Below are 18401 nucleotides of genomic sequence, written 5' to 3' on the forward strand. Positions count from 1 at the left end.
TCCAGAGCAGCACTATGGCTGACGCCTGGCCCCAGTGACAAACAGGTGCTCCAAGTTTTGAAGGGGACATACCCCAAAGATCATTCGCTAAGCTGGTGCGAGTGGCATGGAGCCCTGTTTGCATCTGTCTGCCAACCCAGTCCAAGCGTATGAGATGCCAGGCAGTTTCCACTTGAGGACTGGCCTCCTCGCAAGAGCGCCCAGCGCAGGCGGCGACAGTGGCCAGGGCCTCTGCCCTCACCAACAGTGCTCACACAGGGACGTTCACAGTTATGACCCCAGTGCCATGTGGCCGTGGGCGCTGACGTAATACCCCGCTGCAAAATCAGAAGTCTTTATTAAAGGGCCATACTCTGTAAGCGAGAAGCCACAAGCAACTGAAGAGCTTTCATGAAAAACAGCTTTTTAGAAAATCAGAGATGTAGCATTATTTTTCCCCAATTTACAGGCCCCGAAATGCACATCACTTCCTAACGTACAGCCTTTCTCAATTCCACTTCATTCCCGGAAGGGCAGCCGGCGCGGTCCTGGACGAGCAGTGAGGGGGGCTTCGTGCTCAGCACTGCAAGGCTCCGGCCAGCAAGTGCCCTGCACTACAAACACGCCAGAGAAACAAAAGTACTCTCCAATAGCCCCGTTCTACCCAGGGGCTTGGTGCAAGGCAGGAGACGCCCGGAGCAGGTAGCTTTGGTTTGATTTAAGTTTCTACTTGGTCAGATTCTAACAAGAGTTTTCAGTCTCCCCTCCCCCTCCCCTGCGCCTGTGTCTCCAGCTCTCCAGCAGACCGAGAAGCGGTCTGCTTGCGTTTCCACAGCAGCCCCTCTTCGGCAAACACATGTGAACAAGCTGGCCCTCTGCAACATTTCTTTTTCCCATTATTCAGGGCAACAGGTTGTGGCCACATGGATGGAGGAAGGGCACCAGAATGATCCCGAGAATGGATTCGATGCTTTTATTTTTCTGCTCAGCAATCATACCAGGGTCACCAACATCCCTAGAAAGAACTCACCAAATAAGAGAAAGGCTTAGGGAGGAGATTCCTGTCACTACCACCTACAGCCAAGCCTATCCAGGATCCAGACATTTAAGTCAAAGACTGCATTTAAGTTAATTAAAACAAATAAACAACCTGGTAATGGAAGCAGGCAAAGATCTGCAAGCATGTAACCGATCTGAAATCTATTTACTTTCACACTGTCATTAGATCTCCTCTCTCCGAATCCTAAAATAAAAACAGTTCCTCTGCACTCGGGGTCACACCAGGAATGATACTTTCTGACAGCATCTGATACATGCTGCTTAATAGCTCTTTAATCACCAGGGCTGACTAATCAAGTAAAAGGCTTTGTCTTTCCAATTTAAAAATTGCAGCTTATCTAATAAGTCCCTCAGACACTTTTAAAACATTCCAGCAACAGAATGAGACACACGTGGCTGGCTCTGTGCTCCCCAACATGGCCTACTGCAGTCTACAGATCACTGAGATGGCTTTGGGGGAGAGGCTGAAAAGTCAAGGCCATCCAGAAGCTGGCACTCGGGGCCCGCCTAGTCCCTTCCCTGTTCCTCTTGCTTCCCCACCCCATCCTGTTCTTTGCTTCCAGGGGTGGAGCAAAGGGAGCACCCTGAGGGTAGGGAGAGGCCAGAGAGAGAAACACTGCTTGCGCTCCTCCCCACTTCCCAAGCCCAGAATGATGGCTCAGATGTTTTGCCTACACGGGGAACAAAGAGAAAAGCAAGCACACACTTCATGTTCATTCATGTAAATGTACAAAGTACTTAGAACATCAAAACTTTTCGTTATGCTCCTCTTTAGTTTTTGGGTATTTCTGCACACAACTGGATAACCTAATCAAAATTTCTGAAGGCATGCATCGCTCCCTTATTAAAAGAAAAGGGCGGGGCGCCTGGGTGGCTCAGCGGTTAAGCGTCTGCATTCGGCTCAGGTCAGGATCCTGGGATCCTGGTATCGAGCCCCGCGTCAGGCTCCCTGCTCCGCGAGAAGCCTGCTTCTCCCTCTCCCACTACCCCTGCTTGTGTTCCCTCTCTTGCTGTGTCTTTCTCTGTCAAATAAATAAATAAAATCTTAGGGGCGCCTGGGTGGCTCAGTCGTTAAGCGTCTGCCTTCGGCTCAGGTCATGATCCCAGGGTCCTGGGATCGAGCCCCACATTGGGCTCCCTCCTCCGCGGGAAGCCTGCTTCTCCCTCTCCCACTCCCCCGCTTGTGTTCCCTCTCTCACTGTGTCTCTCTCTGTTAAATAAATAAATCTTTAAAAAAATATATATATAAATAAATATAAATAAGTAAATAAATAAATAAATAAAATCTTTAAAAAAAAAAGAAAAAAAGGGCCACAAATATGCATGCATATACGTTTGCATGATACATTTTTTTGGAAAAGTATTTTAAGAAACAGGGCGCCTGGGTGGCACAGTTGGTTAAGAGTCCGACTCTTGGTTTCAGCTCAGGTCGTGATCTCAGGGTCCTGAAATTGAGAGCTGGGTGGGGACTCTGGGCTCAGTGTGGAGTTCGCTTGAGATTCTCTTTCTCCCTCTTCCTCTGTCCCTCCTGCTCGTGCGCTTGCTCGCTCTCTCTAAAATAAATAAGTCTTTAAAAACATATTTTAAGAAAACAACTAGTAAATTTAAAGGAAACTGCTGTACAGGTGGTTCTAGGAAATAACCCAAATATATTTTCCAAATTTAAAGTGTCAATAAAAAAATGCCAAACCAAAAAGATTATGATAAATAAGTCCAAGAATAAAATATACTCACTTAATAGGGGCCAGAGAACCAGATACATAAGTAAAAACACTTCCTTATTTTGAATTTTTAACAGAGAGGCCCTGAGTCCGTGTCTCCATTATAAACCATCGGAACAAGAGTCACCACCCTGGGGACTAGGATAATAAAGTCAGTTGTCTCAGGAAGGAAAATAGAAGCACAGAAACCCAATATTACTGAATATGATGTCTCAGCACCTTCAGATGGTGATTTCCTCAGAAGTCAGTTTATGTCTAGGGAGTACTAACTGTCTATGAATCCCCTACACTAAATAAAGCCTACTAACCATTAATTACATCCAGTGAATAGAAACACAGTTGAGTACAACACACACTTTACGAGAACGGTACTATATCTAAGGTAACAAGGACCAGCACCCAATAACCAGAATGCAGACCTGAAGGTCCACAGTCATTGCAAAGACAAAAAAGTCTTCCAAATGTGGACACTTTCATCAAAAGTAATCAGAAACTCCGTATTACTTAAAAGAACTGTAAGGTTTCCAGGACACCTGGGTGGCTCAGTTGGTTAAGCATCCAACACTTGATTTCGGCCCAGGACATGATCTCAGGGTTGTGAGATCGAGCCCCATGTCAGGCTCCAAGCTGGGCATGGAACCTGCTGATGATTCTCTCTCTCTCCTTCTGTCCCTCCCTCCAGCTCTCTAAATAAATAAATAAAATCTTAAAAAAAAAAAAAAGGAATTGTAAGGTTTCCTACTTTAATTGTTCTTTTTGAATGTTAAAAAGAACTTCATTTATTAAACTTGGAATGAGTAAGAAACAATATTAAAAACAAAACCCAGATTGGGGGCACCTGGGTGACTCAGTCGTTTAAGCATCTGACTCTTGGTTTCAGCTCAGGTCATGATCTCAGGGTGGTGAGACTGAGCCCTACTGAGCGCAGAGCTCGCTTGAGATTCTCTCCCTCTGCCCCTCCCACCCTAAAATAAATAAATAAATAAATAAATAAATAAATCTTAAAAAAAAAAAAGGAATCAAAACCCAGATCAATGAGCATTGAGTGTCCCATGGTAATAAAAATAATAAAATTATCAACACTTAGTGCGTGCAATGTGCCAAGCACCGTGCTAATTCCCACAAGCCCTACAATGTCTGTAACTCTCACTATTTCCATTTTATAAATGAGGAAACCAAGGCACTAACGGTTAAGGGACTTGCCCAACATTTCACAGCCAATAAGTGATACACACATAAGCAGTTGGTTCCCAAAGTTCACAGTGGCTCTTGGCGACTATACCGTTCTGTCACATGCTTAATTATTTATACCCAACTAATAGCCACAGAAACACCGCAAAAGGCAGATAAAAGATTTCCCTTCCTTGAGAGTAAAAGCTTTGGCTCAGATATGAGGTAATTTACTATACTTAATGAAATTTTAAACTCTGTTTTGGTTTTTACCTAGATTGGTGAGTTTATTTCAACACATCAACTCCAAAAGCAAAGATGTATCCTGTACCATTCCAAAAACTCAATGATATATACAAATAAAGAGGATGCTTTGTTCGTTTTTTTAAAAGATTTATTAGAGAGAGCAAGCAAGCAGGGGGAGAGTCAGAGTGAGAGGGAGAGAGAGAATCTCAAGCAGACTCCCTGCAGAGTGCAGAACCCGACTCGGGCTGGATACAAGGACCCTGAGATCCTGACCTGAGCCGAAACCCAGAGTCGGACGCTTAACCAACTGAGCCACCCAGGTGTCCCGCTTTGTTCAAATTTTAAAAGAAAAAAATTCTTTAACATTCATAGTATGCGCTTTGGCCTGAAGGACCCAAAGTGCTGAAGCTGCTCACAAAGGTCATAGGTGATGTACTACTAGACATCACAGACACCAGGGACAGCCAACTAACTGCATGTCACAGTCTACGGGTGACCTGTGGTGATATTTCCATCAATTCCCAGGAAAAGTGAAAGTTAACAATGTGGTGAGTACTTTACAAAACTAAATTTACCCAATGTTTAAATTCTAATTAAGTCCTTCCTTCTGTTGTTAAGAGGTTTATTTTATTAAATGAAGTATCAAGATACAGTGGTGTTTTTGTTTCAGAGTGCTTGCTTGGCACATTTAAAAGAAGTTAGAAACTCTGTTTATCCAAATTTTTATTTCTATTGGGTTTTTTTTTTTAAGATTTTATTTATTTATTTGACAGAGAGCGAGCACAAGTAGGCAGAGTGGTAGACAGAGGGAGAAGGAGAAGCAGGCTCCCCGCTGAGCAGGGAGCCCGATGTGGGGCTCGATCCCAGAACCCTAGGATCATGACCTGAGCCGAAGGCAGACACTTAACGACTGAGCCACGCAGGCGCCCTTGTTTTTTGTTTTTTTTTTAAGTAAGCTCTATGCCCAACGTGGGGCTTGAACTCATGACCCCAATATCAAGAGTCCTATGCTCTACCGACTGAGCCAGCCAGGTGTCCCTATTTCTGTTGCTTTTTTAAAACTGGTTCTCAAGTCTGGGAACCAATGAGCAAGGACAGCTAGAAGTCACTCTTGGCAAAAGCTAGTTAAATAAGAACCTGGCTAGAGAACTTTAAAAAAAAAAAGAGTCCCTTAGGAATACAGTAGACCAGCAATTTCAGAAAATTATTTCCACTGCATAATTCATCATAAAAGCGCAGACTAAGCTGTCATCATCAAGAAAGGAATATTATTTTAACTATCAAAGCCAGCAATACTTCAAGGCTTCAAAAATACTTAGTTATGTTGCCATGCTAATGTTACCTATTTGCACTGTAACTCTAGATCAAAAAAGCAGATGTTTCAAACTGGATAGGGTTGCTCAAATTTAACACCATTATCTTGATAAGCTTTCCCAACCACACTCCTCCCTACTTACTCAAAACATTACCCTTGAAACAAGTAATTTTAAGGATCTTTCTAAATGTAATGATGTAACTATTCCCTGTTACAATTTGTTTTTTGTTTTTTGGGGGGTTTTTTTTAAAGATTTTATTGATTTATTTGACAGAGAGAGAGACAGCGAGAGAGGGAACACAAGCAGGGGGAGTGGGAGAGGGAGAAGCAGGCTTCCCGCGGAGCAGGGAGCCCGATGTGGGGCTCGATCCCAGGACCCTGGGATCATGACCTGAGCCGAAGGCAGACGCTTAACGACTGAGCCACCCAGGCGCCCCTCCTGTTACAATTTGTATAGTGGATTCTAAACTTTAGCTATATAAAGAGAAGTAGTTAGAGAACAAAAGGACAAAACAAAACAAAAAACCCTAACAGTGTGTTATTCAATTTTTAAAAAAGGGCAAATACAACTGCAGGTTCAGCCTATAAATCTTTACACATTCTCTGTTTAGCTGGGATAACAGGTGGGCACACAAACCATCAATTCTGAAGGCGTGCTTTATTAAGCCACAGAACGTAAGTCTATTAAAAGATTTATTAATCTGTTCAACAAACTACATGTGGGTTGACTGTGGCTTTCCAAAATTTGGGATAAAACGACTTGGTACTGGTAATGCAATGTCTGTGCCTGTCACCATTGTTTGCCCCTGCTGGTTTTCCTCTGAGGCTCCCAGCTGGAGATACAGGAATATTTGTGGTCCTTGGTGATGGATCAATCTAGGGAGGGTCTCCTCAAGACGACACAAAGAGCTAACAGCAAAAAGTAAAGCTTCCCTTTCCTCAAAGGCTTCCTTCCTGTTCCCTGTCTTCTAAAAAAAGCCCAAGACTCCCAACTTCTTCCCCCAAGGGAATGGCACACAGATGCTCTCCTCACACTGCTTCTCACAGGAGCAAAGCTCATCACACTTCCAGACCAGACACTGCAGGGCCGCCCAGAATCAAGTAACTCCACTCTGCTTTCAAAAGAAAGACCGAGAGAGCACAAACCAGAAGGGAAATAGGTGCGCGTGCGCATGAGCGCATACACACACTCTCTCTCTCTCTCTCTCTCTCTAACCAGAGCTGGTCCCACAATGGAAGATAGGAAATACTGAGGATCAACCACACTTTGGGAGGGTTGTAACAGAACCCTCAGAAACAAAATAAGCTGCCCAAGGACTCTTAAAGCAAACAGCTCTGGAAACGTCATTTCTCCACTGCCATCCACACATGCTTATTGCATCAAACAGCGGCCTGACTGCAGGAACAGCTTAAAATCACTGCTTCTCCAAAAAAAGCACAACCGTGCAAGATGAAAACTAACCGTCAGGTCCCAATCAGATGATTTACAATCCCCTGTGGGTGCATACAGAAGCTGCTGCCCTAGCCGAGGCGGGAGGCGCGCAGACGGTCTGTAAGGGACCCAGGCTCCTCCACTAGCTGTAGACTTCAGATAGCTGGAGCTCGCAGCTGTCTTACTTCACCGGACACCTTCAGTTCTTGCCTCAGCTACTGCAGGCAAACAGAGCCTATCAAGAGCAGTGGCCCTGTCCTCCCTTGTTTGCCTAACACTCTGCGAAGCAAGTTACGGTGCAACCCGTTTCGGCTCCTATTAATGTTACCTACTTACTCTGCTGGACTCCACGCTACATGTTAAGTACAGGTGGGATAAATCTGAAATTTAGGCCTCAAAAAACTTTACAGATTACCTAGTCTAGCCCTCAATTTTATAGATGTAGAAAGTCAGATGGAAAAGGACTGACAGCTAGCTCAAGGACGTAGAGCGAGTGAGTGGCGGAAGCAGGCAACACCCCGCCTTCTGGCTCATCCCGCCATGCTGACCCTCCATATACACGGGGCCCCCAGGCTCTGTGGCCATCCAGGAGCTGAAGCTGGGAGGGCTGCATCCTCACGGGGCCCGCAGCAGGGAACAGGGGCCCACAGGCCACTCGAAAGCTGAGGGACCCGTGCTTCCCAAGAGGTCAGTATCCAGGCAAAGGATAGGCAAGAGGCAAGTACTCTGCATCTAGATAATTTACGTAACTCCTTCCCCGCTGCCGCAATTCAAGTAAAAACAAATCAGGAGAGGCATTTTTATTAAACACACCTCACTAGGGAGTAGGAGGCTTTTTTCTTTCTTTCTTAATGGGAGAAAACTTATTTAGCTTTGTGAGGCTTTATGTTCGCAGTAATACATACCCCTGGCGCAGGAAGGCCCTATGAAAGTTCCATAAATTACCTTATTAAGGTAAATATTTAGGTTGATTTTATGAGGCTTTACTACATTAATTTGCAGAAAGTTAATGGTTATGAGTATATGATCACAATCAAAATGGAAAAATAGACCAAAGGACAAGGTGGGACACTGGGCTTTAAAACCTGGTTTATTAAACTGGACCCATGATTCTCAGCCTTGACTACACATGAGAATCAACTGCCAACCATGTGAGTTAACCACCTTGGACATTCAACCTGGTCAAGCCTTCAGATGTCTACATCCTCAGACTTCTAGTCTTCAAAGAGGAGGTTCCAGACTTTGTGGAACAGACAAGTCAGACCTACTTTGCTCTGTCTGAATTCCTGGCCCAAAGAATCCATGATCATAAGAAAATGGTTGTTTTAGACCACTAAATTTGGGGGCATTTTGTTGAATCGTAACTAGGACATCTGAAGAGCATTCAAAGATCCCAGCGCCTAAGGTGTCCTACAACCCAATTCAGCCAGAAGCCCTGAGGGTAGGACCCAGGCATCGATGTTGAAAGCACCCAAGTGATTCTAATGTTCAATTGTGTCTAGACCTCTGCTGTCCAAGACAGCAGCCACCTGCCATATGTAGCTGTTTAAATTTAAATTAATGAAAATTAAGTAAAATTTAAAATTCAGTTCTTTTGTTGCACTACCCATTTATCAAGAGCTCAGTATTCATATACAGCTGGTGGCTACCACACTGGATATAGATATAGAGAACATTTCCATCATCCCAGAAAATTCTATTGGACAATACTAGTCTAAACCAGTAGTTGTCAAAGTTTGGTCCTGAGTTAACAGCATCAGCATCACCTGGCAATCTGTTAGAAATGCAAATTCTCAAGCCACATCACAGACCTACTGGATCAGAACTTTTGGGGTGGGGCTCTCCAAAACTCTGATGCACACTTAAGGGCGAGAACTCCTGGTCTTGTTACTGCCCATACAAAATCATTTTCCCCATCACCTATCTCATACTTAAATCTGCAAATTATCAACTTTTAATTCCATTATAATTAAGAAAATAGTTCATGTTGGCATACAATTTCAAAGGTGTATTTTTGTGTTGGCAAGCATGTTTGAGAAGAAATGCCTTTCAGTTAGCAAAGGATTCTAAAAAGTTTCATGAAGATGCTCTCAGCTATGTATAATCATTAAGAGAAACAATCTTAAGGCCCAAAAATATTTTTTATATATATATATTTTTTTTTTTTAAAGATTTTATTTATTTATTTGACAGAGAGAGACACAGCGAGAGAGGGAATACAAGCAGGGGGAATGGGAGAGGGAGAAGCAGGCTTCCCACAGAGCAGGGAGCCCGATGCGGGGCTCGATCCCAGGACCCTGGGATCATGACCTGAGCCGAAGGCAGCCACTTAACCAAATGAGCCACCCAGGCGTCCCCCATAAATTTTTAAATGGTTAAAAATTATGAAAATCAACAGACTATTCAATTATTAAAATTATAATTGTGAAAATGATATAGCATAAAAAAATATAAATGGGAGAAAAGCAAAACACAAAATTGTAACTGCAAATTTGTCTATTACTTGGACAAGGACAAAATGAAGGTAGAGGAAAAAGAACTGCTTAGGCTTGGCCAGACAGTGATCCTACCCCTTTTTCCTTCTGTCTTATATCTTATAGATACCTATGAAAAAACGTTTTAGAATATCTAAGGAAGCAATTTTTTAAAAAAGATACAATTGTGCTTTGATGTGAAAAGTCCATTGCAAGAACAATCTGGTAAAACAGTTCTATCGCTTCATCAGTGATTCAGTGAATTGCTCATCTCAGAGAAACAGGAAATCCAGACAGGACTCAAGCAAATAATGAGGCTTAGATGGGTTGTCCTATTCCTGGGAGTCTACAAGAATTTCTTCTCTCTACTTTCCGTTTAACCTTAGATCCAACAAATATCGGAATTACAGATTTTTACAAATAAAATTTTAAAGATGTGAAAACTTGACTTGTTTTTTTAGTTTCCACATAATTGTTGGGTGATAAAATGCCAATAAACTAATTTGCAAGGAGGAACTTCTCACATTTTCTTCTTACATTTCCAAGTCTAAAGTCCCAGAAATATTTTGTAGAGTGACTTTCTTTGAAAAGATAGCTCCTGGGGTGCCTGGGTGGCTCAAAACGATTGGGTGGCCGACTCTTGATTTTGGCTCAGGTCATGATCTCAGGGTCCTGATTTCGAGCCCCTTGTCAGGCTCCATGCTCAGCAGGGAGTCTGCATGAAACTCTCTCTCCCTCTCCTTCTGCCTCTCCCCCTGCTCACACAGGCGCGTGCACCCGCTCGCGCTCTCTCTCTCTCTCTACTAAATAAATCTTAAAAAAAAAAAAGGTAGCTCCTGAATCCCACATAAATCAACTCTTGGTTGTTTTAATACATGTTTTCATATAAATTTTAGCCTTACTTCCTTTACTGACAGCTCTGTTGTTAGTAAACTGACAATGTAATTCTTACATTGTCAAGGCACAATGTAATCTTTCTGGGTGTTTCTGTGTTGGTTTCTCTGTTATTCTGTTTCCTGTGCTGGTAATGTTCTCCAAACTCCTTTAAATTCTAAATGCATAAACACCTTCTCTACCATAGCTAGAGGGAAGATTTGAGAAAGGGTAAGTGTGGCTGAATAACCCTGAGAAACCCTGAAGTCTTCAAGAAGCCTGCTATTTGGGGAAACTCATTCCTGAAAATTCCTTAAAAATATGAGTGCATGGCATGTGTAATTTTGTTAAAAATCAGAAACAAGGGCGCCTGGGTGGCTCAGTTGGTTGAGCAACTGCCTTCGGCTCAGGTCATGATCCTGGAGTCCCGGGATCGAATCCCGCATCGGGCTCCAATCCCGCATCGGGCTCCCTGCTCGGCGGAGAGTCTGCTTCTCCCTCTGACCCTCCTCCCTCTCATGCTGTCTCTCATTCTCGCTCTCAAATAAATAAAATCTTTAAAAAAAAAAAAATCAGAAACAATCCAAGTTATCCACTTATCTCTAACTAGATTTTGCCAGAAGCAACCAAGTTAACTGGTGGGGTGATAAACTGGCCAGTTTGGTATCATGTAGAAAAATTTTCCCACCCCAACAAGCATACATATTTTTAAATTAAAAGTAATTCCAAAAAAATCTCTCAACTAAAATTTTAGTGATGCAAAAAATAGGATTTTTCTACTTTTTACAGCTTTTTTGTACTGACTATAGCTAATTATCTTCATGAATGCTGGTAATTAAGCATTGTCTAGGGCAGCTACTACCTTCAATTATAACATTTACATATGCTCTTATGGAAAAGGAAATCATTATTTTTATTTCCATTGTTGGAAGTTAAATATAAAAGAGACTGGACAGAAGGTTTTAATAATCTCTTTTTTTTTTTTTTTTTTTTTTTTTTTAGCAGTGAAGAGAACTAACAAAATGCCTCCTGTGTGTTGGGCATTCTTGAATCTAGGCACTGAGATTACAAAGATGAATCATGTATCATCCTTGCCCTGGAGAAATGAGAGTCTAGCTGCATTCAGCTACATCTGAGCAAGGTCCTTAACACAGAAGACAGAGATCAAGCTGCCTTTATTTTAAACTAGCTTTTATAAAACTACTTCACACTTTAACAAACAAAACAACACACTTAAAAGTAAAGAGTAGACCATATATAGAAAACTATCATTAATGTCCTCAAAAAGAGACCGAAAATACAAAAATAGGATACTATTTAAAAAAAAAAAAGTCAGAGGCCAAAAAAAGAGCTCTTGGAAATTAAAAATATGATGGGGTAAAAGAAAAATTAAACATTAAGGGCTATTAGGATAAAGCGGAGGAAATCTTCCAGAAGGCAGAACAAAAAGACAAGAAGGACACACATTTCCAGGTCAAAAAGGCTTGTTGTGATTTCTCAAAAGTGGAGAAGAAAAGAATATTCTACAAGATTCTAAAGAATGAAAATCTACGTCACATCTAAAGGATTAAAAACCCAAATAGCGGGGTGCCTGTGTGGCTTAGCTGGTTAAGCATCTGCTACATCTCAGGTCATGATCCTAGGGTCCTGGGATTTAGCCCTGTGTCAGGCTCTGTGCTCAGCAGGGAGCCTGCTTCTCCCTCTCCCTCTGACACTACCCCCTGCTTGTGTGCTCTCTCTCTCTCTGTCAAATAAATATATAAAATCTTAAAAAAAATTTTTTTTTAATTTAAAGAATTAAGAAAAAAAAAGAAACCCAAATAGCTTTGGACTTTTCAACAGAAACACAGGAAAGTAAAAGACAACAGAGCAACCAAATGTCTTTAAAATGAAATTTGATACCCACCTAAACTATCAATGAGGTGAGTGGATAGAGTAGATATCCACAGTTTCAAAAATCTTACCTTCCAAACACCCTTTCTAAGGAAGCTACTAAAGAATATGCTCTACACAAAATTAAGGCAGTAAACCAAGAAAGAAAAAGGAAACAGAAAAACAAGAGATCCACACAGAAGAGAGGTAAAGGGAATCCTCAGAATAATGTGACAGGCAACCCCAGGATGACAACTATGTCAGGCAAAGAAGACGACCAGTTCATAAAGAAGCATGTTGGAAGGTTTAAGGAGAAATGTCTCTAAGAAGATGAAATCAAGGAAGTCCCTAATATGTTTAAATGTCTTGAAAGGAGATTTAGGCAAGAGGCAGAAAATTTAAATGTTGAATTAAGGATAAGTACATAGAAAAAGAAGCAAATTAAAGAAAAAGGAAAAAATAAAAACAACTGTTAACTCCAGGAAAAACAAAAAATTCTGTATGACAGGAAAAGAAATCATAGAAGAGCACATGGCTCAACTGTAAATAGTTGACTATATTACATAATCACATAAACAAACACTAAATATTGATAAAATCAAAAGTATATTGGGGGAATGGGGGATGGGAAGAATTTGGGGGTGGGGTGGGGATAGGGCATAGAAAGAGAACACAGAACAAATAAAACCTAGCACTACCAGCATGTTATTCAGAAATATGGAAGGAAATTCCAAAAGAATGAGCTAAAACTGCTATATATGGCTGTCTCTGTGGAAAGAAATGAAAAAGAGGATTCCTTCTTTTTTGTCATACATTTTATAAATTATAAAACTACTTTACACTTTAAATTATGTACACTAAGGGCACCCGGCTGGCTCAGTCAGAAGATCTTGGGGTCATGAGTTAAAACCCCCTTATTTTAAGTAATCTCTTCTGATTACTTAATCAGAAGAGATTAAAATTTTAAAAATTTTAATAAAGTACACTGATTTTACATGCACATACACACACACACACACACATATATTCAGAACCCAACCTCTTACCCACTAAACTTGTGTTTTTCAAATTATAAATTTATAACCCATTAGTGGGTTGTGAAATTAATTCAGTAAGTCAATCATCACTTTTAAAATGAATTAGAACAGGGGTGCCTGGGTGGTTCAGTCGTTAAGCATCTGCCTTCAGCTCAGGTCATGATCCCAGGGTCCTGGGATCGAGCCCCGCATCGGGCTCCCTGCTCAGCGAGAAGCCTGCTTCTCCCTCTCCCACTTCCCCTGCTTGTGTTCCCTCTCTCTCTGTGTCTCTGTCAAATAAATAAATAAAATCTTTAAAAAATAAATAAAATAAAATGAATTAGAACAGAGAGGGATAGAAAGTAATAGATACACTGCACAGTACAATTTTTCATGAACCTCCATTCATGCACACACACATACATAGTCCATGATGTTAAATGTATTTTTAACTGTGGAATGTGAACAAAATAATTTTTAAATCACTACTCTAATCTACACTGCACTATAATTACTTTTAGTTTTGCTTTTAAAAGTAAGAGATTCCAATCTACCTTTATTTTAAAACAAAGGCATGGCAAACGCGGACAGCTAATGAAAATATTCCATTAAAATGCTCTTTAAAATACCACTATTATCATGCATGAAGAATGATCACTCTTATATTAATGAAATCTAAATGCTCTGCTTTCTTACAACTCACTATAATATTTGAGCTAGAGAGAAATATAACAACAGAAAACAGAAGAGAATTCAAAGTCACCGAAATAATTTTATAATGTGGAATATTACTGATTCTTAGGTGATCTATTTTTTTTTTTTAAAGATTTTATTTATTTATTCATGAGAGAGAGAGAATGGCAGAGCGAGAAGCAGGCTCCCAAGGAGCAGGGAGCCTGATGCGGGACTCGATCCCAGGACCCTGAGATCATGACCTGAGCCGAAGGCAGACGCTTAACCATCTGAGCCACCCAGGCGCCCTTAGGTGATCTATTTTTTAAATTTCACATAACTTCCACTAATTTCTAAATTTCTGCTCTACAAAGATATTTGAACAGAAGGAGCCGTCCTAGGCACCTTTGGAATAGCAGGTGAAGCCAACTTGGAAAAAAAGTTGCAACATAAAATACACGAACAAGAAAATATATACATAGTGGACCAAGAGAGGTAGCTTTCTTCCACTGACCTTCCAGGATACACTTTACAAGCTACACTGCAGTGTGGAAAAATTGGGCAAGAAGCTAAAACTTTGATGCTCTTTTACTAAGGGCCTAAATTTAGCCCATTTTTTTTTAACCTAGCTAAGGTACATACGCACATTGCTTTAAATGCTTACCCAACAATTCATTTTACATAAAATAAAAACAAAAACTTCTATAGAAACAAGTTCCATTATACTCTCTTCATGATAAAGCTTCACTTCCTAAAAGTTATAAAAATCAAATTCATAAGCCATCCATCTAAGTTTTAAAACCACCACTACCATCCAAAGTGATGTAAAAAAGAATGAATATTAATATACGGGTATTTAAAGCCAGAAAAGGTATTTGCTGAAATACACATAAACACTATATTCACGTGCATGTATGTGTTTGTGTGTTTCTGAAAACATACACTGTTTTTGGAGAGATGAGGGGATGGGAAGAATAGGGGAGACAACAGGGCAAAAGAGGACTTTATATATCTGTTCATAGTGTGGTTTTTGAACTGTTACCTATTTGGGCAAATCAGGGCTTCTCATTCTCGTCCCCCCTCCTGAATTGCCTTGCTTCTGCATCCTATTCCATGCACTTCCACAACCCCTCCTTGGTACCCTCATCACACTAGGGAACCTACAGAGTGCAGACATTTCCTGAGTGCCTGCTATGTATAGGCCAGCTGCTATTCCGGGCATGGGACACAAACGTAAGTAGGATAAGGTACCTGCCTTCAGGGAGCTTGCAACCTCAGAGGAAGACAGAAGAGGAAACAGGTCACTTCCAAATAATATGGTACATATATTGGCAGAAGTATAATGTAACATAACCTACCGCATTGTATTTCAACTATTTTTCCCTCTCTCTTCCCACATCTCTCAAAGGTGCAAACCTCTGACATACACGCTAGGCCCACAGTGATCTTTGGATCCTGTGCTGAGAAAGGATCCCATATGATGTAAACTTCATAAGTATCTCCTGAATAGTAAATGCAACAGTATTTTAAGAAACATGTTCATATATGTCTTAATGTTTCAAAATGGTGATTGATATATATGCCAACTATTAACCTGGACCCCTGTAGTGTATTATAATCTTAGAATTTCAAAACAAATATCTTTGGGCGCCTGGGTGGCTCAGTTGGTTAAGCGACTGCCTTCGGCTCGGGTCATGATCCTGGAGTCCCTGGATCGAGTCCCGCATCGGGCTCCCTGCTCGGCGGGGAGTCTGCTTCTCCTTCTGACCCTCCCCCCTCTCATGTGCTCTCTCTCTCTCCTCTCATCCTCTCTCTCAAAAAAACAAACAAACAAACAAAAAACAAATATCTTTAACCTCAGAAGCCCTATGATCTTTCAGTCCTTAACATGTAGTCTTGGCTTTTATTCCATAAAGGGGGGAAATAATGAAAGCTAAGCCTACCTGTTTCTTCTCCTGGAAATCAAAGCATCCTTGCTTGTTTTTACTGGTAAGACTGAAAACTTTCACCCACTAATTTAAAATTTCTATTCATAGTTAATACATTAGTAATTTCTTGCAATTTTCAGGAAGATGATAATTCTCACTTTGACACAGGTTTGCCAATATTATTTAAAGACTTCTTAGAGTTCAAGCCTTGAACTTCTAGGTAAGAAAAATAATATTCTCACCTTTCCCTGAGCTCTATCCAAAATAAATGATAGAAATGAATTGCAAAGATAACATGAAGCATTGTTGTAATTAATCAACCCAGAGCCCAAAGGAGGAATCATTTCTATTTTTAAATACACTGCTGCTTTAAGGGGAAAACCTGGTGGAGAAATATGAAACCAGACTACATAACGAAAATCAAAAGGCATTTGGTGTCTCCATTCTTGCAAAGACAGTAATCCTAACCTACAAGCAGCACTGCTGGATAGACTCCAGTCAAGTTTTCTGTAAACTGAGTGACCAGTACCCAGGTAGAAGCCCACAGAAAGGGTCCATCCACCAAAGAATCCTATCTGTCAGGGGGACAAAACAAGAGAACTCCCATGTTTCAATGCTATTCTTAGTTTCAGATAAGGGGCTATTCCAATAAGCCAGCAGATGGATAAATCCCCAAGTCACCCTACAAGTCTTTACTTAAAAGATCCCGATTCGTAACTGCAGTGGTGGCCCTAAAAATGATCAACTAATTATTTAGCATTTCTAACCACCTATCTACAGTTATCATTTCTTATCCAGGTTCCACAAAATTAAATGTTTCTCTCCACAAATCGGAAAGCTTCATTTCATTAAACAGTAAGCTAACTGCAGCACTCCCTATGGTTAAGAGTGACAAGGAGCAGGTGCCAAACCAGCAAGGAAAAACAGAAGCAGTGGCTACATTAACAGGAGCTCATATTCTACCTGTTTCCCAGGCTGCTTTGAAGAATCTGGCCCAGCAGAATTTGCAGAGGAAACAATAAAAAAATAACCAGTTTCAGAAAAACTGTTGATGATGTGGACATCTAATTTAATCTGTAAATACTGAAATTTACTCAGTTCACTAGCACCATGAAATATACAACTACACCACTAGAAATGTATCTAAAATACTGTAAGTCTTTAAAATGTATCTAAAAATATTATCCAAGGATACATCTATTACTGAAAAGTGTTTAACACAACATTTTAAATATAACTTTAGCTATTTACTATCACCCTATCTGCTATAGGTAGCAGAATGTTTGCAAACTGAATAAAAATTTCCACCCTCAGCACAAAAAGCAAAGGACTCCCAATCTTACCTCCTGACAACTTCTTCCCCTGAATTTAGCAAAATTGTGCCTGAACACCACATGATTATAGAATAGGGGCAACTGCGTCCTTTAGCAATAAAATAACCCTACTTCAGCCTCTATCCAGTGAAAAAATCTCCCAAGAGCAAAAAATCACTAAATTGTAGTGCATCAATCAACAGGTGACTTTTAGAAACACACTCATACTCATGTCCCAGAGGAATTAATTCTGTCAAATCTGCCAGTTTTTTTTTTTTTTCTTTTCTATTTTTACAAGCTACTGCATTGCTATACTGAATGAATTCCAACCGTTTTCTTCTCAGGGGCTTACCAGAAAAATGCCAAATATTCAAATTATTTTAAGGCATTTTCCCATACTGCTGCGTGGAATAGAGCAGAATTAATAAGGATCCAAGAGTTACCACTTTTCAAATGCAAATATGTTGCCATCTAGTAAATGCAGCCCCTTTTTAAACATCCCCCCAGTGTCTACACAGCTCAGGGCACCACTTTTGTTTCCTTGAAAATCAAAATTCGCGCATTACATTCAGGCATTATCTCGACCCGGCACCAACAAAATAATAGATTTTAAATGGTCCACGCCTGAGCCTGCATCATACAATACTGTTCTGCTTTATTATGAGGGTTCCCCCCTCCCCCCATTTTACAAAGTCCCTAAACAATTCCGCCAAATAAAGCAAAGTGTGCAGCGGTAGAAAAAAACGAGGGGGCACTGGGTTCCACGGAAACAAGGCCTTGGGGTGGTCCCTTGCCCGCCTGAGGCCTCAGTCTTCTTATCTGCAAAATGTGGGGCTGCTCGTCTCTGGGGTCCCATCCGGCCCCCTCTCTCCGGGTGCCCCGAAGCCGGCCAGGTACGCGGAGGACTGGTGCCGGCTGCGGCGCGGGTGCCCGGGCTGATGCCGCTCTAGACGGGAGGGGACAAGGAGGGGGGCGGCGGGAGCAGAGGAACTTGGACTTGCCGCAGCTTCAGACAGGAGCGTGCGGCAAACGTGAAGCCGTCCTCCTAACAATAGGGAAGAGTACTCCCATTTTCCGGGCTCAAACTTGCCGGGGACTGCGGGGTGGGCTCCTCCTGCCGCCCTCTCGGCGCCCGCTTTACCTTTCTCCCTGTTTGGTGTTAGCAGGAGGAGGGTGCAGGACCGTCTGATTGCCTTCCATCTCCACCACGCACTTGGTGTTCAGTTCCAGTTCTGAAAGCAGAAGGGGAGAGGGCCGTTGCCGAGGCGAGCGTCCGCGCCTCCAGCCCCCGGGCGCGGGGCTCACGCGGGGCTGGTGGGGGGGGGGGGCAG

The 18401-nt window shown here is 41.6% G+C and overlaps 1 protein-coding gene across 1 annotated transcript in view; it reads right to left on the reverse strand.

The window, feature by feature from the left end:
* KIF13A (kinesin family member 13A) overlaps positions 1–18303 on the reverse strand; it is a 205489-nt gene extending 187186 nt beyond the window's left edge. The window contains exon 1 of the mRNA XM_034985737.1: positions 18212–18303. Within this exon, the coding sequence (XP_034841628.1) occupies positions 18212–18270 (59 nt within the window). The 5' untranslated portion in view covers positions 18271–18303. The remainder of the gene's footprint in view (positions 1–18211) is intronic.
* Between the last annotated feature and the right edge of the window lie 98 nt (positions 18304–18401).

Source organism: Mirounga leonina, unplaced genomic scaffold (genome assembly GCF_011800145.1).
Source record: "Mirounga leonina isolate KUSES-001 unplaced genomic scaffold, KU_Mleo_1.0 Mir_366, whole genome shotgun sequence".
In the NCBI taxonomy this organism is placed as follows: domain Eukaryota; kingdom Metazoa; phylum Chordata; class Mammalia; order Carnivora; family Phocidae; genus Mirounga; species Mirounga leonina.